This window comes from Talpa occidentalis, unplaced genomic scaffold, assembly GCF_014898055.3.
Source record: "Talpa occidentalis isolate TD23 unplaced genomic scaffold, MPIMG_talOcc4v2.1 talOcc4.12, whole genome shotgun sequence".
NCBI lineage: Eukaryota > Metazoa > Chordata > Mammalia > Eulipotyphla > Talpidae > Talpa > Talpa occidentalis.
Window position 1 is genome coordinate 83410739 of NW_023601212.1, and position 24544 is coordinate 83435282.

The 24544-nt window shown below is 43.7% G+C and overlaps 1 protein-coding gene across 5 annotated transcripts in view; it reads right to left on the reverse strand.

Moving 5' to 3' along the window:
- Positions 1-24544, reverse strand: part of RNF216 (ring finger protein 216) — a 141810-nt gene that overhangs the window by 40542 nt on the left and 76724 nt on the right. The window contains exon 14 of one of the 5 annotated variants that reach the window (XM_054693680.1): positions 13513-13993. The exons of the other annotated variants lie outside the window; for them this stretch is intronic. Within the exon in view, the coding sequence (XP_054549655.1) occupies positions 13952-13993 (42 nt within the window). The 3' untranslated portion in view covers positions 13513-13951. Of the gene's footprint in view, positions 1-13512; positions 13994-24544 lie in introns of those variants that run through there. 5 annotated transcript variants of the gene reach the window in all.

The following is a 24544-nucleotide window of genomic DNA, read 5'->3' on the forward strand; positions in this document are numbered from 1 at the left end:
GTACCCAGTGCATGTATAAACAAAAACAAACAAACAAACTAATAAATAAAAAAAAAAAACATGCCTCTATCAAAGTCAGAAAGACTTAGGATTTACAATACCCTTTGTGGGCAGTTCTAAGGGTTTCTGACCTAGGCTTTTACCTTTTTGCAGAAGTTGTCAAAGAGACTAACACCCATAGGATAGTCACAATAATCTGTTTTCTCAGGAGGCAGCCTGGGCTACTCACTGAGCACTATACCACACACCTTACTGGAAGAGCCCATGAGGTGAATAATTATAATCAAATAAAAAACTGTTTCAAAAAGGTTTGGACTAAAAGTTTTGGTGCTCAGGTTAGGAAGGCTCTCTGGGATAGCAAAGCATGATTAGAAACCATACTTTGTCAAATGTTAAAGCTAGCAGAAGAAAATGCAGACAAATACCTTTATATTCTTAGGATTTCTTAAACAGGTTCCCAAAAGTAACACACTAGAAAGGAAAAAAACTGAACTGAATAGTTTTATTCTAAGGAGGACACCGTAGATGAAGATAACACATCAAAGACTAGGAGAAACATTTAAAACATTTAAACCTGGGCCTCCCCGGTGGCATAGCGGGTTGAGCGCAGCGCAGTAAAGCAGTCTGCAGCCTCTGCAGTGCGGGTTTGATTCCGGCCGGCCAGGGAGATACCACATGACGTGTCAGACCTCTCCTGTCTCACCCGCTGCTCCCCTCAGCAGTGTATTTCAGTCAGTCTGCCTGTTCTGCTTCCCGCTCTGTCTCTGGTGAATTCTTTCACCTTCCCATGCCTCTGGCCTGTACCCCAGCTCTTGTATAAATAAATAAATCTTAAAAAAAATAAACAAACAAAACATTTAAACCTGAAACAGGATTAATAACTAGAAAGTACAGGGAACTGGTAAAAACTGAAAAGTGAAAGATATAAAATCTAGTGGAAAAAGAAGTTAAAGGTATGGAAAGGCAAGTCACAGCGGGGAGATGTGCAATGTTTGAAGTTGTCAGAGAAATGCACATTAACAGATATTAGAAAGTCAGTCAATGTCAAGTGCTGTCAAGGCTGTGGGTCAAAGGGAACCATATGCATAACTGGAGAGGAAAGAAATGGAACACAAGGCTACAATGAGGTATTTCAGGGTCTATGGCAGCAGAAAGTGGGGGACGGGGTACACAGGAAAATGAATGAGATGCTGTCTGTGTAAGCTAATTATGTGATCCTGAACATGAGTGAAGAAACATGCTCACAAAAACACAGCCTCCAAAGAGGAGGCAGGCTGGGAGATTTGAAAAAGGAAAGAGAATGAGATCTAATAAAAACCATACAAACATGCACGGAATTCTGTTTTCTCAAGAGGCACAGGTATCCAAGGATATATATTTAAAGTGGATGTCTAAGGGGAGAGGGATAAAAGTAGGGATAGGAAATGAAGAAGAAATAAAAATACAATAAGGGAGAGTCCTACACAGCTGATGGTGATGGCAAGCACTGAGATGGACAGTGTGACTGACTCAGATTTGCAGAGTTGGGGTAGTCAGCCTCACCCCAAGACTAAAGATACTGCCCCTATGTTCTGGGCTCAAAGCATTATTATTGTTCTAATCCACCCTAGGATTTAAAAACAGGTGTAGAATGACTGGATTAACCTCCGTAATTATATACTAGAAGGGAAAGCACTACCTATAGGGCATAAGTACAAGAGTGACAGTGTATTCTGGGGTATATAATTCACTAAAGGTTTCTATTTTAGCTAGAAGGTTTGGGGATTCATTTCATTGACTTGGTCTAAAAATGACTTTTACAAAAGCAGAAAAATTTTTGAGAGTTAAAAATCAAAGTAATAACAATGCTCAGAGTCTCAGCGCATGAATCTTCCAGCCTAAGCTACCCAATTATTTCAGGGTCTACAGTTTCTGAGAATTTGCCAGTGTGCTTCTTTGAAGCCTCTATCAAGAAAACAAAACTTACAGAAAAGGAAAAAGATAATACTGGATGATTTTGCTCATATGTGGAATACAGAGAAACAAAACTAGGAACAGAAAATCAAAACCAAAACAAACCCTAGAAATCCGACTGTAGAATTGAAGCTACAAGAAGGGAAGGATGTAGGTTGTTGCATGCAGCACTGACAGAGGAATTAAGAGGCTTGGTGACTGGTGAAAGTCTGTAAGTTATTAGGACTGGGTATCTAAAATGGGAAGATGACAAATGAAAGCGATAAAGAAAGATGATACATACAAGAGGTTGGTAATCTCTATTTTTTTGGCCAGTAGTAATATCACACCCATCTCGCCCTGCCTAAGTATTGAGGCACATCCTACTTGCATGTTTCTCTGCAGTTGCCTGATAAAATCCAGAATTCCTGTTATATTTTAGTTTTAAAGTGACAACAATCTAAAGCCCTATTGGTGTGGAGCTTCCTGGAACCAAGAGAGATACAAGTAACTGGCTCAACTCTGAGTACCACTCAACCACTCAAGTAGATAATTCTCAGAAATTTCTTGGCTCAAAATCTATTAATCATTAATGGATTAGAATTGCAATATCCATGTAACATAAGATTACAAGCAGCAGATTCCTGGAACCACAAATTTTAGCTCTTAACACACAAAAAAGGAAGCCCTCAATGGAAATCCAAATACAATCTTTCTAATATAGTTAGTCTTAAGGGAGTTATTCATGTCTAAGAGTGTATGTATGGGGAACCTCCCTGGTGGCGCAAGGGGTTAAGTGTCAGCACTATGAAGCTATAAATATTTAAAATAAAAAAAAAAAGTGTATGCATGGGAAGAACAGTCTCCACGGTTGTCAAAATTGGTAGTTAGACTTTTTTTTTAAGGTTTATTTATTTATGCATACAAGAGCTGGGTACAAGCCAGAGATGCAGGGGGGGTGAGAGGATTCATCAGAGACAGAGTGGGGAACAGAACAGGCAGGCTGACTGAAATACACTGCTGTGTGGAGCAGCGGGCGAGACAGGTCAGGTCTGCTTTGCCATGTGGGCTGCTCCCTGGCCAGCTGGGGATCGAAGTGTGCTGCAGAGGCTGCAGATTGCTTCATAGTGTGGTGCTTAACCCTTGCGCCGCCAGGGAGGCCTTTTTCTTTTTAAGATTTATTTTATTTATTTATGCACCCAAGAACTGGGTGTAGGTCAGAGGTGCGGGGGTGGGGGGGGTGGGGGGGGTAAAGGATTCACCAGAGACAGAGTGGGCAGCAAAACAGGTGGACCTACTGAAATACACTGCTGAGGGAGCAGCGGGTGAGAGAGGAGAGGTCTGCTGCACCATGTGGGTCAGCTCCCTGGCTGGGGATCGAACTGGTGCTTCAGTGGCTGCTGATAGCTTCATAGTGCTGAGATTTAACTCCCTGCACCACCAGGGAGGCCCACACAGACCCTTTTTTTTTTTTTTTAAGATTTATTTATTTATTTATACAAGCACTGGGTACAGTCAGAAGCATGGGAGGGTGAGAGAATTTGCCAGAGCCAGAGCAGGGAACAGAACAGGCAGACTGATGAAATACACTGCTGAGGGGAGCAGCGGGTGCAGCAGGAGAGGTCTGCGCGCTATGTGGGACCCTCACCGGCGGCCAGGGATTGAACCGGCACTGCAGAGGCTGCGGGCAGCTTCACTGTCCAGCGCTCAACCGCTGCACCACCACAGGAGGCCCTACAGACCTTTTTTGATACTGAGTTTGGATAATGATTTCTAGAAAATCTCAGAGCAGGAGAACAGGTACTTAAAGAGAGGCGGAGTTGCAAGCAGCATTAAAGCAGGACAGGGATAAAACAGTTCTTCCTATTATCTCTCCCCATCACTACCTGTGGTGTCCCCTCTTCCCCCTTCTATGCACACTCCTGTGACAGGCCCTGCATGTTTGTACTTCCTTATCTTCTTTATAGCCTCCCTGCTGACCCTTCAATCTTTCTCCAATGACATTCATTTCCCCTTTCAGAAATGAGCTTTATAATGAGGCAGAGGCCACATCTGGGCCTTCCCACTGAGGAAGACCCCCCACTTGCTCTTTGTTGGATTCCCTGGGAAAACACAATCTCTAGTTTTTTTTTCTTTCTGCTCATACAGTGTTTGGCTGGGAGGATTTTTTGGTTTACCACTCTGGGTGGACAGATTGGATATAAAAATGACACAACAGAAGTTAGTTTTCAGAAGCTGACTTTTTTAAAAAAGGTAATGTTTTCTTGTGGTTTCAGGAGTACTCTTGTGGTTTGAGGTAATTGGAAGGTACCATTAGATTTCCTTCCTTTTATTTTAAAAGTTTACCTGCCTTCCCTACCTGCTGGCTCAACTCCTGAAAGGAATAAAGGCAACTCGAGGTAACAGAAAGGATGGAGGCTTTGGAGAACACGGCAAATGGCTTGTTGCTACTCACTGCTCTGGGCAGGCTCCCAGGTCTCTTCTCAGACTCTTCAGATCTGTCTAGAGTAGTGTTAAGGTTTAAATGAGAAAACATGTTGCCTCTGGTATGGTGTCTGGCACTCAGAGGCTGTCCCTTTGAAGGCTGACCTCACCAGGCAGCCTGACTTCTCACTGCACGCCTCACCACTCTGTCATTTGTGTTTCTTATAGGGAGAGCTTCGGCAACAAGCCCAGTTTTCCGTGTGGCTTTTATTTGATACTTGTTCGTCTTGCAATCTGGATGTGTCTCTTTTTCTTCATTTTTGCTCATAGGCTTGCAGGGCAGATTCTATGTGAACATCCTTCACTTAAAATATTTATTTACTCAGTAACCATTGGGGACCAAGCAGAGTGTTGGAGGCTGTCACAGTGCTTGAGGTTTTCAAATTGTGTGCTTACATACACCTCCAATACCTTTGAGCAAATACTCCTTCAGTTGTGGACCCTGGCAAAACTGCCTGGACTACCTGTGACGACAGTTTTTTTTAAAAAAAAACACTGTTTTTTTCTTTAAAAGAGCTCAGGACCTCCTTCCCTGCCCAGGAAATGGGCAGCAATGTATAACTCACTCTGTGCCCAAGGCCCCAAAGGAAGATCCTGAAAAGAGGTTGGGAGTCAAGGGAACCACATGCTCTCAAAGATTTTTAGAATGACTTTCCTTCAAAGGACTCAGAATTCTCCTGATTTCCTTACATCATGAGAACACAGAATCTTCACCATCTTCCCAGAAAGGAAAGAACAAACAAAAGGGCATAGTTACTTCTGGCCACTTCAATATTCGATAATTCTATTCTGGTGTCAGGAGAAACGTCTAATGACGTCTTGTTTAAATTCTTATCAAGCAGGGTAAGAAAATTAGGAGCAACGTGGCTTGCTAATGTGTTGTAGATGACAGTCACTTTCCTCTGGGGTCTAAAGGAAGGCCCTTCTTTTTGACCTTAGCTGGAGGCAAAGGTGATACCACACTTCACAAGTGCTGTTTACACAGCAGGTTTACACAGAGAAAGCTGCTGCCTGTGTTAGTAGTTCTTCACATTCTCATAAAAACAAAACAAAACAAAACAACAACAACAAAAAAACCTCCCTCAGAGTAAAAGACAAAGGTGTTTCCTTTCCCTCTTTGCTAATGGAGTACTGACAAAAAGGAAAGCCTCTCTTTGGTGCAGGAGATAGAAACTGAGTCCAAAATCAGAAGGGAGGAAAAAATGTCAACTTGACATAGGGGCATGATAAGGAGTACTAGTGGAAGATTCCCAGTTTGGAAGGCACAGAATCAAGGACACAAATACTAGTGTCAATATAGAAATATTTAATAATAAACAGTATGGACATACTATTCTTCCAAAGTCTTATCTTCCTCCTCCCAGTTCAGATTATTTGGCAATTCCAGCTATAGTGTGTTTTTCACATAATTTTGTTATAGGAAACACTTATCTGGTTAGTAGGTTACCCACCTGCTATCCCCAGGCACTATTTTTACACCCTACTCAGTGTCCACTTGGCTCTCCATCCAGTTGAAAACTAGTTCTCACTCTCAGAAATCTGAGCAGTTTAATCACTGATTTTTAATTCGGTGGGACATAATACTACAAAGAATATCAGAAACACTTAACACAGGCAGGTGTTGGTAGATGGTTCTCTCAGGGGAAGTCCCTAGTTATCTAGTCCCTTGATCCTCAAGGGTTAAGTAGCACTGTCTACACCTGGGAGTCTGTTAGAAATTCAGATTATCTGGCTCCATGCTCCACCTACAAATCAGAATTGCAAGACTGCAGGGTTGGCAATCTTGCAAGATGGGTTCAAACATACAGTAAAGTTTGAGAAACCCTAACCTCTTTTTACATAGGTCTTGGTTTTGACTATCTTTTGATACTTCTATTTATAAAAGAAAAAATCAGACAACCCAGGTTCCTAAGATGATAATTTTTTGCTGTTAGCAATTGTAGGGTAGTAGACTATATTTATTATCCATTCTTTTGGCATGGTTAAGAGAACTGGTGAAACTTACTCAATGCTCATGAAACCATCACTTCCATCTTACTTCATGTGAAAGGTGATTACAACATTAAGAGACCAAAAGGTATGAGAGAATGAGGAGATGAAGGGCTGGTAGTGGAATCTATACTTGTTGGTATTTGTAAATCAGTTTATATCAAATACTATCATTACTGAGCCACACTTGTCTGACCACAGTGGCTGCTGACAGACACAGTTATGTGGAAAGGCAGGCCTGCCCATGCCATGTTGAGGATGCTGCCAAGAAGAGACATTCAGAACCAGAACCAGGGAAAACGATAAACTAATTGTCTGATGAAGAAACTGTTCTTTATTTTCTGGTTTTATTATTCTTGGAATTAAATTGGCATACTGTTAGTCACAAGTATAAAACAAACCTTAGGATTCCACTATCTCACAAAAGTGCTTGATCAGGGAGACATTTATTAATTTCTCTGACTCCAAAGCATGCTTAATTCCTACTCCCACTTTTTCATTAATTCATGTTCAAAAACCCAAATATGATGTGTGGAAGCAAAAGTGCAATTAAAGTATTGTAAAATGGTTTTGTTACACAGTATGTTGCAAATACAACTTCCCTCCCATCTTAGCTGCCTTTTTAAGCCTTAATGCACAGCCCCAATTCTCAGTTCCAGTTTTGCAGTCTACCCAAGAGGAACCTGTAGTGCTGGCCTTATAAGGAGCTTGTCTGTAATCTTTTCTGAAATCAAGAGTCCAGCCCAGGAAGTTAAGGCTGAAGGGCTACCCATCGGGAAGCACATCACTCATGCCATGTTCCATGTCTCCTGCCCTGAAGACCTGTGGTGATTTCCTTGTACACTTGGCCCCCCAGAGTGGTAGCCTGCTCTGATGTTGCTACTATCTTTGTTTATACCTTAATTTTTTCCTTACAGCAACTACTCAAAATAATAGAATAGGGTAAAACTTCAGTGTCAGTCACTGTCTTTTGTGGGGTTCTGCAGCAACTGCTCTGTGTGCCCAAAGGCTGGGCAACCTGGGATATACACAGGGGACACACTGCATATTCTGATTCAGAGCTATAAACCCAATAACTGTTTCTACTCTATATTGTTTTCCCAACTGAAACAGACACTCTAAATAAGTGTTTGTTATGGACTGAATTTCCCTCCTACCATTCATATACTTAAGTCCTAACACTCACTATGTCAGAACTTCAATGTGCAGGTAATCTCTGGCTTACACCCCAGTTTTTCTATGCAAAAACAAAACAAAACAAAACAAAACAAAACAAAACAAAACAAAAAGAGGTGATTAAATTAAATGAGCCCTTAATGTAGACCCTAATCCAATCTGACTAGAAAGCGTCAAAAGCCTGGGGTTCTAAGCAATTCTGCTCCCAGGAATCTACCCAAAGAACACAAAATCATTAATTGAAAAGGAAACCTGCACTCCTATGTTCATTGCAGCACTATTTACAATAGTTAAGATACAGAAACAACCTAAATGTCCAAAGACAGATGACTGGATCAAGAAGATGTGGAATATACACACAATGAAATACTCTTAACAATCAAAAAAAGATAAACTCATTCCATTCACAGCAACATGGATGGAGCTGGAAAGGGATTATGCTCAGTGAAATAAGTCAGAAGGAATAAAGAAAAATATTGGATGGTTTCACTTGTAGGAGGTATACAGGGAAACCAAAAAAGGGGTGGGGAAAGAAAAAAAAAGACAAAACTCTTAGGCAAACTATAAATCGGAGAATTACAGCAGGGGAGTGGGAAGGAGAAGGATCAAAACAGGGGAGGGAAGAGCACAAGAGACTATGGTGACGGTTCACGGGTGACTTGGTGGTAGGAATTTTATGGGGACTACACCTGAGAGGAAAAAACAAACATTATACAAAAATGAACAATGATGTAAAATATATATATATTTAAAAAAAATAAATATATATTAAAAAAAGGCCTGGGGTTCTAGAAGCCACTGCAGGTTTAACAGCCAGGCTGACCTAACATCATTAAAGAAGACTGGAGGAAGAAGACTGGAAGGAGGAGAGGGGTTGGGAGACTTAAGCAGGAGACCAGACCACCCAGGGTGGGAATTTGGACCAATGTAATGGGAAGACAGGAGGATAAGAAGAAATGATATTGTTCCAGTTGGCCAGATTCAGAGGTAAAACTCCAAACAATCATATAGCATCAGTGTTATTATAAAAATCTGCTAGCCAGGGAATCACAGTGGAAACTGTTCAAAGAGGTGGCAACACTCATTTGTAGGGACAAAAAGAGGACAGCCTTTAAAGTGAATTGGAGGGCCTCCCTGGTGGCGCAGCGGTTGAGTGCTGGGTTGCGAAGCTGCCCGCAGCCTCTGCAGCGCTTGCTCGATCCCGGCTGCTCCCGGGCCACCAGAGGAGGGTCCCACATGGCGCGCAGACCTCTCCTGCCGCCCGCTGCTCCCCTCAGCAGTGTACTTTGGTCCTTCTGCCTGCTCTGCTCCCTGCTCTGGCTCTGGTGAATTCTCTCACCCTCCCGTGCTTCTGACTGTACCCAGTGCTTGTATAAATAAATAAACAAACAAATGAATAAATCTTAAAAAATAAAAAAAAAAAAAATAAAAAATAAAGTGAATTGGAGGGCCTCCCCTGGTGGCGCAGGCGGTTGAGCGCCACTCTGTGAAGCTGTCCGCAGCCTCTGCAGTGCTGTTCGATCCTGGCCGGCCGGTGAGGGTCCCATATGGAGCAGCAGACTTCTCCTGTCTCGCCTGCTGCTCCCCTCAGCAGTGTATTTCGTCAGTCTGCCTGTTCTGTTTCCTGCTCTGTCTCTGGTGAATCCTCTCACCCTCCCAGGCATCTGGCCTGTACCCTAGTTCTTGTGTAAATGAATAAATAAATCTTTAAAAAAGAAATAAAGTGAATTGGATGCAAGATGTCTAGTTATTGAAAAAGCTAGCTTTGTATGTAATAAGCAGAACTACGATTTCATTTAAAGGTACACTCTTTACTTTAAAATAATGGGATGGAAAGTAGCAGAGGCTCTGGAACACTTAAGGAGGTACCATTTACTAAGTGCTTGGTACATGCCAGTCACTGTACTGGGCAGTTCACACCCATCATCTTATCAATTTGCAGTTTCAGACAGCGCTAGCGACTGCAGGGGAGTGAATTCCCTGGGCTTTATTTATGCAGGACCACCTAGATTATGAGGCTCATAGCATTACTTCTATCCAAGTTCTCATTCCAAAGAAATTCTTCTCCACTCCATACCTTAAGCTTTGATACAAACTTTATCACACAACAAAGCTAACGGCAAAAGAGCTGACAGCATTTGCAAGAAAATATGCATGATCCTGGAATAAAACAAGCCCTGCAGAATTGCCACTGGGGAAATCTCCCAGCAGCACTTGTGGCAGAGCTGGTGAGCTGCTGCCCCGCAGCCTCCATCTACACAGCAAAGCTGTGCAGAAGAAAGTGGCACAAAACCAGCACTACTACTCAGTAGTAGGCCCACTACTCACAGTCCTGTCTGCCTGGATGTGTGGTTACCTCAGCTTCATAGGTGCTCTGGGAACACAAACAATGCCCTGGATACCCAGAGAGGGCATAGGAGGGGGACAGGTGCATAAATGGAAAGAGCAGTTTTGAGCTGGAAAAAACTATTATAGTTCAATGCGAGTCCTCATTCTTATGGAAAAATGGCACTTCAGGTCTAACAACTTCAGGTAAAGGACCCACAAATACACAGTATAATAGGAAAACCACGACATACAGAAAAACCACAGGCCTTCCTTGGGCCTCAGGTTCAATGCACTTCCCCTCCAGTCATTGTCCTTTGCTGACCACATGTCTAGGACCAGATGTGCGTCCAGCTGGGATACTAAAAAATGGAACCAGTGAATACCAGAAATAATCTCATACAAAGTCAGTATTTCCAGTGAGTAGATGTTATTGTTTCTTTATAACAAAAACATATTTAAAAAAACTGAAGAGTATTAAATGACTTTAACTAGTGACCTAATTTAAGTAAAATACCACTACGAGTGTGCAAGTGTGTACTTTCAGGACACTCGGACACAGCTTATATAGTGTAGGAAAGAAAAAAAGATTTTATTTGGTACTGGCATTATTTCTAAACTGTCAAGGTGTTCATTTTAGAGCAAGGCCATACCACTTAGGGACTGCTGAGTGTGCAAATCTACCTCATCCATCAAAGAGTCACTGAAGACTCCCTCACCTCTGGTGATGCTGTGGCACAGGCACCGACTCCCATGTCCCCTAGAGGCAAGCAGAAGGTAAGTCCTAGCCATTGCAGGACAGGACTGCTAATGATGCAATCATATTCTTTTGCCTTTCTAGCCATTTTCTCAAATTTTCCACTATGAAGGAGAAAAAAATGGAAAATTGGGGGTGTGGGGATAAAATGTAAGATCCAGGCCATGATTTAAAGGCTACTTATAGGGCCTCCCCGGTGGTGCAGCGGTTGAGCGCTGGGTTGAGAGGCTGCCCGCGGCCTCTGCAGTGCCGGTTCGATCCCCGGCTGCTTCCCGGCCACCGGAGGAGGGTCCCACATGGCGCGCAGACCTCTCCTGCCGCCCGCTGCTCCCCTCAGCAGTGTTCTTCGGTCCTTCTGCCTGCTCTGCTCCCCGCTCTGGCTCTCGTGAATTCTCTCACCCTCCTGCGCTTCTGACTGTACCTAGTGCTTGTATAAATAAACAAACAAATAAATCTTTAAAAAAAATAAAAAAAAAAAGGCTACTTACAGGTTTTGGTAGTTTTTAACAGCAAGCACTTATTTATTTATTTAAAGTTAATTTTTTAAAAAAAGATTTATTTATTTACACAAGCACTGGGTACAGTCAGAAGCGCGGGAGGGTGAGAGAATTCACCAGAGCCAGGGCGGGGAACAGAGCAGGCAGAAGGACCCAAGTACACTGCTGAGGGGAGCAGGGGGCGGCAGGAGAGGTCTGCGCGCCATGTGGGACCCTCCTCCAAGTGGCCGGGGAGCAGGGGAGCAGCCAGGGATCGAACTGGCACTGCAGAGGCTGTGGGCAGCTTTGCAACCCAGCGCTCAACCGCTGCGTCACTGGGGAGGCCCACAACAAGCACTTATAAAGGTACTATTCTAAGTACCTTTCAATCCTACACCCCTCCCCACCCATCTACTTCTTCCCTCTATTTTCCCCACCTACTTCCCTACTATCTCTTAGTCTGGATCCTCAGGTTGAAAGGAAATTACTAAGAATCTGTCTGGAATCCAGTCATTCAATGGGTAATACTAAGGGTTAAGAGCCAAACAGCTGAATCCCCTTCTGGGTGTGTATGTCATGACTTCACCCTACATTTAATGGGATGAAGTCCTGCGAGTGCTGCTCAGGACTTCCTAGGAAAGAGCCAGTGGGGGAGGGTTACATTTTCAAGAGGCCATCAAAATTGCTGAGTCAGAACAAGGAAAATCTAGCAAGGGAATACTATAATGTGAAGTTGAATGAAGTTTTCTGTTCTCCTCCCAGTACCTACAGTGGCCAGTGGATTTCTCTTTTGCGTGCAATGGCACAATTTCATGCCCTACCTTCAAAGCAAGACTACACATGATCCCTACTGTCAAGTCACCAGATTCTGCTACTCTTCTTCTGTAATTATATGTAATTTCTACCTTCCAACTAACTCTTATCTTGGTCATGAAAGTACTGGGCTTTCCTTCTAGCTTAGATGAGCAAGCCAATGCCTGAACACATCCCCCCACTGCACCCAGCCAACCAGAGTGTGGCTGGCTGTTTGAAGTGGAAATATGCCTAGACTCCAGGCTTATTGGTGAGCTTCGGGAGCCCTCTGCTGATTGCCTGCTGTAATTGTTAGCTCCTCAGTAGCCCAAGAAAATCATCCTCAGAAAGCTTCCCATTTTACTGTCACCTATAAGGTTTTCAATTTCTTTAAAATACATACATGCATAGAAATATGCAACACAGCTTTATGTCATCTGAGCTCCTGCAATGGGAATATTTTATCCATGTTTCATAAATAGAATCTGCAGAAAGGCTTGTACAGATCAGTCTTAGGAAAGGCACATGGTCAAAGACCTGCCTGCCATCCTCTAATTAAGCATCACAGTCTCGCCAAGCACATATCATCAATCTCACTTAACAGATGACAAAGATGAGATTCAGATGGATTCATGTGACCCAGGTTCCCCAAGTGTGGTAGTCAGGAGACTGGGGCAAATCTGGGTAGTCCACCTTGGTCACTCACTGGATGGGTGACCTTGGGCAGGGGCCCAACTATCCCGGCTTCCTTCTCTGCAAAGTGGCTATGATAGGGTTACAGAGCTGAATGAGACAATGCACTACGAGTACTTAATGAGGTAGTGGCATACTGCAGTGACTAATAAATGTTCGCTTCATCACCACAACTCTTCAGTCTGGTCTCCTGGGCCTCCTGCCCTCTGAGCACAGCTTTAGCAATGAGACAAGGCTCCTATACAGGTGACAAACTCTAGCTCATCAAATGAGAGCTGAGTTCTCTACCTTAAAAGGCAAAGGGAAAGTAAGAACTCGACAGAGCAAAGAACTGAAAACCAGGTCTGCAGGGACAACTAAGGAACCAAACATGCCCAAGTTGAGCAGTGCTTGAGCACTTAGAAGAAGTAAAGTGGCAGTTTACCATTTCCTTTCCAATAACCCTGATCACATGGGAACTGGAAATGGCCCTTAGAGCAACAAGGAAATTTATGGAAGTCGTAAGTATAGGATATTGGAAAGATTACTGACTAGTGGTTGTCAACTCTAAGGGCAGGAGAGACGACCCACAGGGGAATGAATAACAGTTTATGGACTAAACAACTTATTTATTTATTTTAAAAGATTTATTTATTTATTTATACAAGCACTGGGTACAGTAAGAAGCGTGGGAGGGTGAGAGAATCCACCAGAGCCAGAGAGCAGAGCAGGCAGACTGATGAAGTACACTGCTGAGGGGAGCAGCGGGCGGCAGGAGAGGTCTGTGTGCCATGTGGGACCCTCGCCAGGTGGCCGGGGATCGAACCGGCGCTGCAGAGGCTGCGGGGCAGCTTCACAACCCAGCGCTCAACTGCTGTGCCACAGGGGAGGCCCCCTAAAGAACTTATTTTAAGTTATTCAATTCTGTAACCAACCTTTAGGAGGATGATATTCCCTTGTTTTCATAGAGGAGGAAGCTGTAATAAAAGGCGAAACGTGCCATGTGAGGCCCACAGTAAGTGGAAAGGCTGTTACTTGAACTCAGGAGTGCTGTTCCAGGCAGCCTGTACTAACATCCTACTTTGCCACTCTCTAGTGACTTTGGGCCAGAATGGCATAACATGAGGAAAACTTGTCTGCCCAACCTCACAGTGGGATATACTGGGAGGACTGGGAATGGATGATAAACATAAAAGATGTGTTCACTTGAGCAGGCTGTTAGGAATCCAGAATTTGGGCAGGATCTTCTGGTAGGAGGAGAGATGACCAGAGGGCCCCTTGACAGTTCCCCTGGTCTCATATTTCGGAGTTGAAGTGTTCATCAGATGTGCAGTTATTTGATAAGGCATTAGCTCCAGGCGCTATGGCAGCAGTCCACAATATCAAACCACTGAAATCAAGCAAGTGAAAGAACATTCCTGTCATGGAATCTGCCAGTGGAATGTGCTGTTGCAGGATGTAATAATAATAATAATAATAATAATAATAATTTTTTAAAAATACAGAAGAAAACAACTGAGAGATTGTGTTTGTGTGAATGTACATTTAAACTCATCTTATGGAAGTAGGAGTAGGAGTCTCTTTAGATCTGCCCCAGGGGCAGAGGGGGACAGAATTGGAGCAGCTAGATTATCAAACTGGATCAAAAGCCAGTCCCCCAACCTTCAGCAGGTCAGTCCACTTGTATCTGTCCTTATTCTGAGTGGCCAGTGTCCCAGGACAGTTGTGCACGTGACTCCACCGCCTACTCTCAGGATGAGGGCAGCAGTGAAGGGGCACCTGTCTGTATGCACAAGCTGCTGACTTCTTTCTGCTGTCTTCTCATAGGTCTCCTGCCCTCAATCTCCTCTTAGCTTCATTCTTTTTTTTCTTTTTCTTTTTCTTTTTTTTAATAGAGGCATGTTTTATTTATTTATTTGTTTGTTTGTTTGTTTTGTTTATACATGCACTGGGTACAGTCAGAAGCACGGGAGGGTGAGAGAATTCACCAGAGCCAGAGCGGGGAGCAGAGCAGGCAGAAGGACCGAAGTACACTGCTGAGGGGAGCAGCGGGTGGCAGGAGAGGTCTGCGTGCCATGTGGGACCCTCCTCCGGGGGTGGGGGGTGGGTGGGGGGGGGGGGGTGGGGGGTGGGGGGTGGGGGGGGGGGGGGGGTGGGGAGGCCCCCGCCGAGCTCCTCACCCTTTTTTTTGAGGAAACACTTTAAATCTGCCCTGTCCTTTTCTGGGAGGTAAGCCTCTCCTTACTCCTTTGTCCTGGCTTTCTTAGTTTTCTAGGTCGAATCTAAGTCTCTCCTATGATGTTTCCACCAATTCTCTCAAGCAAAATCAGCTTCTTCCACAGCAGAACAGTGCCTCAGTCTACTATGGCTCTGGCACCTCCCAAAGTGGCAGGTCTGTATATCCACTGGCTTCTCAACAGTTTCACTTGGATGCCTACAAGAGTCATGCCTGAAATACGAATGCTTGATTACCTACAACACTGTTATTAATCTTTCCTCTACCATTAAAAGACAATACCAGCCATGAGCTGCTCAAGTAGGAGTCTTCTGCTTTTCTGGATTCCTCTTTTTTCTGCACCCCATCACACATTCCATTAGCCAGCCCTTTTAATTCCACCTCAAATTACCTGTGTCTAGAAACCACCATCGTTGGTTTGGACCACGTAAGAAGCTGATTGGTATCTACAAGGTCCTCTGTCACTCCCTCCTCTCCCCTCTCCTACTCATGAGGCTCCAGCCATGCCCACCTCAGGCTGTCTGACTTCTCTCTTGCAGGGTCCTGGTCCTTGCTCTGCTCCTCACCCAGACCATTCCTTACCCTTTCACTGTTCAAGTTCAATTCAAATGATTCTCAGAGTCCTTCCCAGCTCTCTATTTCCTAGATCGGGCCCTGCTTTGCTATAAAATTTGGGCCATCGCTGAGTTGTGTGCAGTTATTCAGAGGCCCTGAAGAGTTAATGCAGCCATTACCAGTACTCTAATATTTCTTGTTAACCATGTCTAATGCAAAAAATTGTCTTTCCTATCTTGAGAAATCTACTTTATATTATCTGATATCTGAATTCTAAACTTGTTTTATCTCCCATCATTTATCTGGCGTATTTTATTTATTTATTTTAAAGATTTATTTATTTATATAAGCACTGGTTATAGTCAGAAGCGCAGGAGGGTGAGAGGATTCACCAGAGCCAGAGTGGGGAACATAACAGGCAGACTGACAAAACACACTGCTGAGGGGAGCAGCAGGTGGCAGGAGAGGTCTGCGTGCCATGTGGGACCCTCACCAGTGGCCAGGGATTGAACTGCTGCTGCAGAGGCTGCGGGCAGCTTCGCAGCCCAGAGCTCAACTGCTGTGCCACCGGGGAGGCCTATCTGGTGTATTTTAGAAAGAAAATATAAACCACTGTTAGCCTTGTTCTGAAAGAGCAATGTCATCCTTGGCTTCAAACAAGCATCCTATTTTATAACTATAGAGAAATTACTCTGGATTACCATGTCTCCAACAGCTTCTAAGTCTCTAGAAGGAAAATACTAGCCCTATTCCAGTACATATCTCTCTCTAGTTTATTCTAGGATTTCATCAAAACCTCAAGAGTCTGGCGAGATCCTGGGCTCCAGGACAGGTATCAGTTGTTAAGCACACCGACTGATATGTCAAGAACCTTTCTCCATCCTCCTCACTTACAAGTGTGAGTGATGAATCCATTACCTTAACTTGACAAGTTTTCTGTCTGGTGTGTTGGTGCCAGCCTCACTGGTCACAGCTAACATATGTTGCAGACAGCACTAGCCAGCAAAAACACTTAGCTCCAGTGCCATTCCTCAATCTGGATTTTATAAGTGGGTAAAGATTCAGAACAGGAAGGGAAAGATCAAGCTCAACATTAAGTTCAGAGCTGAGACAGGACTTGTATAGTGTCAAACGTGGTGCCTCCAGGGGTTTTCTAAAGAATGCAACAAAAGTGAAGGTGAAAAATTTGCTAACAGCAACTTTGCTGGAAAGTGTGCACATACCCTCATGAGGAGGCCTCACAGGCATATCTGTGAGGAACATGCAGGCACACTTCTCATCGTCATGCTTCAAAGAGTTGAGGCTTCAAAGGCACATCGCTATAGAATGTGTGCACTTTTCACGGTGAAGCTTCACAGGACTGAGGCTTCACAAGCACATCCATGTGGAACACGCACACAGCCCCTCATGATGAGGCCTCACAGGCACATATGTGTGGAATATGCACACCCATGACACTGCACAGGCACTTCCTCCACTTGGTTCTCTCCCCAGCATCTGTGCTCCTCATGTGAGGGATAATCAAGGTTTGCCCCTGTTTAACATGCAGGTACAAGTGCCACTGGAGAGAGACACCGGAGAACACAACGGGTGCCGTGCTGCCAGAACATATTATTTGTTTTTCTCTTTTCTAAATTTGGTGCTGGAAGATTCTGTATCTATGTGTTGGGTTCACATCTACTTTTGCAGAAACAGGGACTCCAAAAATTCCTATTTTGTTTTAAAATTCTTTGGAATCACCTCAAATGCTGCCTTGCAAAGCAGCCCTCCACAGGTGTCAGTGTCCTTCCTGAAGGGTAGCCATGTAATGAGTAACACTGTTTAGCTCAGGGCAGCTATCTCTGGGTTGAGGAACAATGATGAATAATGTTTTTCATTTCAAAATAAGCAGCATGTACTAGAGGAAAGATAACCACTGAAACCCTTTCTGAAAGAAATTTGGAACTATGTTTCAAGAGTTTTAAAATGGATTCTCTTGGAGGTAGGAGTCTTTTCTAGGGATCTATCCTAAGTATAATTTTAAGAAAGACTATGTATAAAACAAAATATTATGTATAAAACAAAAAATATCCCGTAGAAAAGACAGAGAAAACCCAATGTTTCTTACTCAGGGTAAATAAACCAAAGGACATCTGTCTGATGGAATGACAGTTGCCACAACACAGGTTTACAAACTGTTTAAGAAGTATGCTTATGCCATGCTAAGGAAAAGAAGCAGGGCATAACACTGTACATAGGGAATAAATACAATCATTTAAAAAAGCAAACAGGGCCTCCCCTGGTGGCGCTGTGAAGCTGTCTGCAGCTTCTGCAATGTGGGTTCGATCCCGGACGGCCGGCGAGAATCCCACATGGCATGACAGATCTCTCCTGTCTCACCCGCTGCTCCCCTCAACAATGTATTTCAGTCAGTCTGTCTGTTCTGTTCCCCACTCTGTCTCTGGTGAATCCTCTCACCCTCCCCCACATCTGGCCTGTACCCAGGTTCTTATATGCATGAATAAATAAATCTTTAAAAAAAATAAAAAAGCAAATACCAGGCCATAAGCTAAGGGTATAGCATCATGTGGTAGGAAGAGCTGGGAGCAGGGGAACTGTGTGACCGTGAGCAAGTCCTGGTGTCTCTGCTTCTTCATTAATACAGTGGAGAAAATAAGTACCTGGCAGTATTCTGTAAATATCAGTGAGAAAACATATGCATTCAACGAATGGTAGGCACTAGCTGAAATACAGCAACGGGGGAAATGGGCAATGAGGTAGATACTGAATTATCCCTAGTTCACAGGCATGTGGGCATCATGACCTCAACCACTTCATTAAAACTTCTGAAAGGGATATGCATAAAAAATTCAATTCTGACCCTGCTGCTTATGGGTATTAATCCCTGAGCCCTCAGTGATCTCATCTAGTGAAATGGGGATAATGGTTTTTCAGGGTTACTCTGAGACTGGGAATACTTTTTTTTTTTGCTATTTGCAATTTATTTAAATGTTGACGAAATTTAATATCACTAACTGGGAATACTTTTTAAAGTGCTTAGCAGAGCAGTAAATAACCAACCAGTTGTACAATTATTGGGGTAGTGAGTTGGCTATAACATCAGTGTTTTGTGATGGAATTCCTAAAAAGCCCATGCTGGGGCCTTCCCTGATGGCACAGCGGTTGAGCGCTGGGCTGCGAAGCTGCCCGCAGCCTCTGCAGTGCCGGTTCAATCCCTGGCCCCCGGCGAGGGTCCCACATGGCGTGCAGACCTCTCCTGCTGTGCCCGCTGCTCCCCTCAGCAGTGTATTTCTTCGGTCTACCTGTTTCTGTTCCCCGCTCTGGCTCTGGTGAATTCTCTCATCCTCCTGCGCTTCTGACTGTAAACAGTGCTTGCACAAATAAATAAAAATTAAAAAAAAAAAAAAAACCATGTTGAGTTGAGCAGAGTTTATAGCCTATTTATACAATTATCACAAAGAGGAGACAAACAAGGAACAGGCTTTTCCAGCTTCACACTGCATCAGAATGGGGACAGTTTGTCAAGAAGTAATATATAGTGAGAAGGCTGGCCACGGTTAAATTAAGGACTAGATAAAAGTAGACAGTGATGTGTGAAGAGTAAGGGGGCAGAAAAGCAATTCAGTCTGGCCAGTATCTGGCACTGGTTTGTGATAGCTGAACATGAATTTCTATTAGTTGGACTTCTAAACTGAGTCTGTGCATTAATAAAAGAAAAAAAATTCTGAGGTTTGAATCACTGCTAGATTTTGTTACCTTGACCTTTTCTCCATTTCTGTTGTTCAATGCTCCGTGGGGTTTCTGGAAGTACAAGTTTGGCTTATGTCACTGGAAATACAAGTGAAGATCACCTCAGAGTCCTGCACTGTCCCCAGTTCTGCTTAGGCCTGGGGACCTGTGCCCTGGCTGCTGAACAGAGGGGAGAGGCTCTATTGATATCTTCACAGTTATTCCAGTGGCTCAATGGTGTCCTTTCAAGGCACCTCACAGATGGGAAGGAAAAACAAAACTTTAGTTTTTGTAGGTCCTCTCCTCTAGCAGATCAAATGATAGGTCTCAAAAAAAATTTTTTTTTTTGAGGTGGCTAAAGGAGAGGTCAGCAATATATCTTGTTTATTTCCCCAAGAATGAAAAAGGGAGCTTCTGCTGGGTGGGCTGTTGTTTCACAACCACGGCTCAGGCTACGCAGGGAAGGGCTATTAACTTCCCACAACTGCAACCTGTTTTTGACAGGCACAAGGTGTGGACCAAGGTACCCAGTGACTGTTGACAGTGAGTCCCACACTGGACAAAGCCAGTTTCTGTCGGCTAAGCTTCTGCTTCCTCGAGCCTGTAGCATTTGCCACTGACTGTTCATCCCAACTCAGTCTTTTTTTTTTTTTTTTTAATTTATTTATTTTATACAAGAACTGGGGTACAGCTCAGAAGCACGGGAGGGTGACAGAATTCACCAGAGCCAGAGAGGGAAGCAGAACAGGCAGATGAAGCGAAGACACTGCTGACGGGAGCAGCGGGCAAGGCAGGAGAGGTCTGCTGTGCCATGTGGGGTTCTCCCTGGCTGGCGGGGAATCGAACCAGCGCTATAGAGGCTGCAGACAGCTTCGCAGTGCGGTGCTCCACCACTGCACCCCCCGGGAGGCCCCCCAACTCAGTCTTGCAGGGAGAACATGGCAGAAAGAGTCTGAGCCTCCTGTCACTGGGCTTGGACTTCAGGAAGCAGGAAAGCTCCCCAGGATCATCATGCACTGCATATGTGTGGACATGGGGCGACAGGAGTGGTAGTGGCTCTGCTGGTAGTGGCAGTCCAAGATGGAAAGGAACAGAGTGAACCTGAACAAAGTCACCTGTTCCTCTTTGCCCCACAGGCTTCCTGATCTCCTCCATTTTAGAGCCAGCGCACAAGATTTTTAAGTCTCTGGGAGAGCAGGGCTGTAGAAATAGTTTGTTATCTTATTTTCCTGGATGCTTAGGGACACCCTAAACATTATTACTTTGAAAACACAGTAAAGGCCTCCCTGGTAGTGCAGGGGGTTGAGCACAGCACTGCGAAGCTGTCCGCAGCCTCTGCAGCACAAGTTTGATCCCCAGCCAGCCAGGGAGCTACCCACATGGTGCAGCAGACCTCTCCTGTCTCACCTGCTGCTCCCCTCAGCAGTGTACTTCGGTCAATCTGCCTGTTCTGTTCCTTACTCTGTCTCTGGTGGATCTTCTCACCCCCCACACCTCTGGCCTGTATTCCAGTTCTTGTATGCATAAATAAATAAATCTTTGAAAAAAAGGAAAGAAAACATGGTAAGCTACAAGATGAACCCCATAGAGGCAAATTCTACTGCCTTTCCTCCCCAAACTGGAAGGACAAAGTGATGACAGCGGACAGGGTATGGAGAGGAAAGAAGTAAAAAGTTAAAAGTTAAACCTGTCAGAGGAGCGCTGCTCCTTTCTCAGTCATGTCCAAATGGCTAGTCACCAAGGTTGCAAATATTCATCTCAGGAGTAATAAAATCAAGTTAATCTCAGGAAAAGAGCTTTAAATATTCAAAGCCCCATTAATCCTCATGCCTTGTAATTAAACATGTATGTTAAGCAGGCTTGGACAAAAGCAAAACTACTTTCAATTGTGAACTCTATACATTCATAGCACTGTAATACATTTCTAAGTACCGATCTTGTAGAAAACAATGTAAAAAATCCAATGAGACACACACATGGCAGAAAGAATGTAGATAAAATCTACATTCTATAACTGAGCTTAAAAAAAAATGTGCCTCGATAAACATCTTCACTTACAGCTATACATAATTTACCCAATGATAATCTCCCTGATCCTCACCATTCCAGGGCAGCCCTCACACATATCTTGGAAAAGTCCTTTGCTTCTGCTCTTCTGGGATCTTTTATTTTATTTCCTTGTTAAAATATGTAGCTTTGCGTCATCCAGGAAGAATCTTCTCTTTGATAATCAACTGTTAAAGACATCGTCACCCTAACATGTTATGTCCTGGAGGCAAGGTATCCAAATCTTCCATTTCTTTAAGATTTATTTATTTGTAAGAACTGGGGTACAGGCCAGAGATGTGGGAGGGCGAGAGAATTCATCAGAGTGTGGAGCAGAACAGGCAGAACGACTGAAAACACTGCTGAGGGGAGCAGCGGGTGAGACAGGAGAGGTCTGCTGTGCCATGTGGGTTTCTCCCTGGTCGGCCGGGAATCGAACCCGCACTGCAGAGGCTGCGGATAGCTTCACAGCACTGCGCTCAACCCGCTGCACCACCAGGGAGGTCCCAAATCTTCCATTTCTAAAATACAGTGCACTTGTCAAAAATCTCAAGGACAGTACAGCTGCCATATAATCTCTGAGCAGCTCTTATCTCCTCTGTCAAACAGTTCTCACTTTATAGAACAGCATTTGCTGCTCAGTGCATGCAGGAAGGGAGAGGGATCAGGAATCGGCATCTACTTGTCTGATGAGGAATGGCAGAGTAAATGATGGTCATACAGTAAGCAGCTCAGGGTATTAATGTTCTCAGACTGCTACTCAGAACCATCAGTGTCGTTAGGAAAGGCTGTCACAATATAGGCCAGGTCACTTACAGTGGCTTCCACTGACTTATCTAAATTGGTTGGCTCTGTTAGAACTGTAGTTATTATTTATTAACTATTTCTTTAAAAATATATGAAGCAGGGCCTCCCCTGGTGGCACAGCAGTTGAGCGCTGGGCTGCGAAGCTGCCCGCAGCCTCTGCAGCGCTGGTTCAATCCCCAGCTGCCAGCGAGGGTCCCACATGGCGCGCAGACCTCTCCTGCCGGCTGCTGCTCCCCTCAGCAGTGTATTTCATCATTCTGTCTGTTCTGTTTCCTGCTCTGGCTCTGGTGAATTCTCTCACCCTCCTGCGCTTCTGACTGTACACAGTGCTTGTATAAAATAAATAAATAAATCTTTAAAAAAATATATATGAAGCAGCAGGACTTCTTGCTTGCCTGTGCCTGTGCAAGTGCTCCTCATTGCCGACCTTCTCCCTCAGCAGAGCAGCAGCAGTCCTCCTGCCTACCTGTGACAATGCGGGTGTGTCTCTTCACTGACATTCTCCCTTTGCAAAGCAGCAGAGACAGCTCTTCTCCCAAGGCTGCCCGCCTCTCTCTATGCGAGTGTCCTTTACTCTCTTCTCCTTTTTTATAATAAATCTGCGCTTTTGGAGATACACATGGACACACACACATATACATATATACACACACATATAAAAAAAAAAAGCTGGTGTCATGGACCAATTGTTCCGTTTTGTCCCCCACAAAATTCCTATATTGAAATCCTAACCTCCAATGCAATGGTAGAAGGAGATGGGGGCTTTTGGAAGGTAATTAGGTCATGAAGGTGGAGTCCTCATGAATGAGATTCCTCATAAGGAGAGGAAGAATTTCTCAGCTCTCTGCCACATGAGGTTATCCCCAGAAGACTGAAACCTCATCAGAAATGAATCTGCTATCATTCTAATCTCAGGCTTTCCAGCTTCCAGAACTAATAGGAAAAAAAAAAAAAACCTAAATGTTTAAATCCTCAAATCTAAGATAATCTTTATGACACCTTGAGTTGACTAAGACAGTTGGGTCTGGGAAACTTGTCAACAAAGCTTTCATAGACAATGATATTTATGGTAATGGAATTTTACCTACAGAAGACAGATGCGTAAGCCCTGATTATCCCAGAAGGATTCTTTACCAAAGTCAATTGAATATATATGTCAGGAATACTAGGTTCAAAGCAAAAACCCAGAAACTAAGGAATAGACAGAGTTTTTAAAAATCACAGAGTCTACTCATATCAAATTTTTTAATGAAGATACTGTAAAGGATTTTCACATTGATACCTATGGCCTAAAGAACACCTTAAGTTTATTCTAGGTTCAAAAATCTGTGATCAGCTCTCCAGCTCCCTGAAATATTCTGACAAGCAGGTTTTGTTCCAGAAAAGAAAACCATGTTGAGAAAGTAAATGCCCCCAAATGATAAGGAATCAACAATAAAAACATACTCTTTTGTTTACTTCCCAGGCCCTAGGGTAGGGAGAAGATAAAAGAACTCACAGTTCAGAAGATAAGGTTAAAGGTAAGTTTTTCAATATCCCTTTCTTCAATCCTCAGGCAATCCAGTGAGATGGGCAGGTTATCCACATACCCTTTTTAGGCGAGGAAACCAAGTTACCAAGAGATTAAAGAACTTGCTTAGATCAAGCCCAGAATTCTGTCACACCACAATTAGCATCCTATCATTCTTTCTTCTATTTTCTAGCAGGAAATCAAAACAAAACAAAACAAATCAACAAAGCCACAGTGGTTCTGGCAATTTTACTTATGTTTGATGGAAGGTACTGGAATGAAAATAAAGGTGAGCAGGGCAATAAACAAACATCAGAATTATGGATATGTTCAATGAACAAAGTCTTTGTATTGTATATACTGATCTCCCTTATTGAGAAAACTTACTTCTTCACAATTACAAATAAAAACCTTGGCACAACTCTAGGTCTAACATATGGAGTGAGTAAAACGGAATTTACTATCCAAACCGCACAGAGCCCTGACAAGCCTTCCTGGAACAGTCATGAGAGTATTCCTAAGACAAGACATTCCTGCTTTCAGTCCTGGATTCCTACAGCAAGTCAGGCTTTCATTTTGTTACTAAAAGCACAGAGTTGTGAAAAACTGAAAGGCACTTGTATTCTTTTTTTTAATTATTTTTACCTTGAGAGAAAAAGCTATAGAAAGCATGAATAGACAGTAAATGAAGTAGGGTGAAAACTAATAATACAACAAACACACCCACATATCCAGAAACTATAAAGAAAGAAGCAGGAACTACTGACTGGTTCATTCAATGTCAGGGGAAAAGGAAAAGGATTCAATTCAGCTACAACCTATTTTTTGTCCTGGAGTTTTTATTTTTAAAAAATCCTTGTTGACACTGGTGAAAGTGTTAGGGGGAAATGATGTCCTGAGTTAATCTCATACAGGCTTAGTGGACCCCACCAAGGGAGGGTGGCTGGGACCTGAGGGTGGAGTTGGGTAGCCAGGTTGGATATAAAAACCAAACGCGTGGGCCTTGGGCTCTCGCTGGCTCGCAATCGCTCGCCTCCTGGCTTCACTGCTCCTGGCTG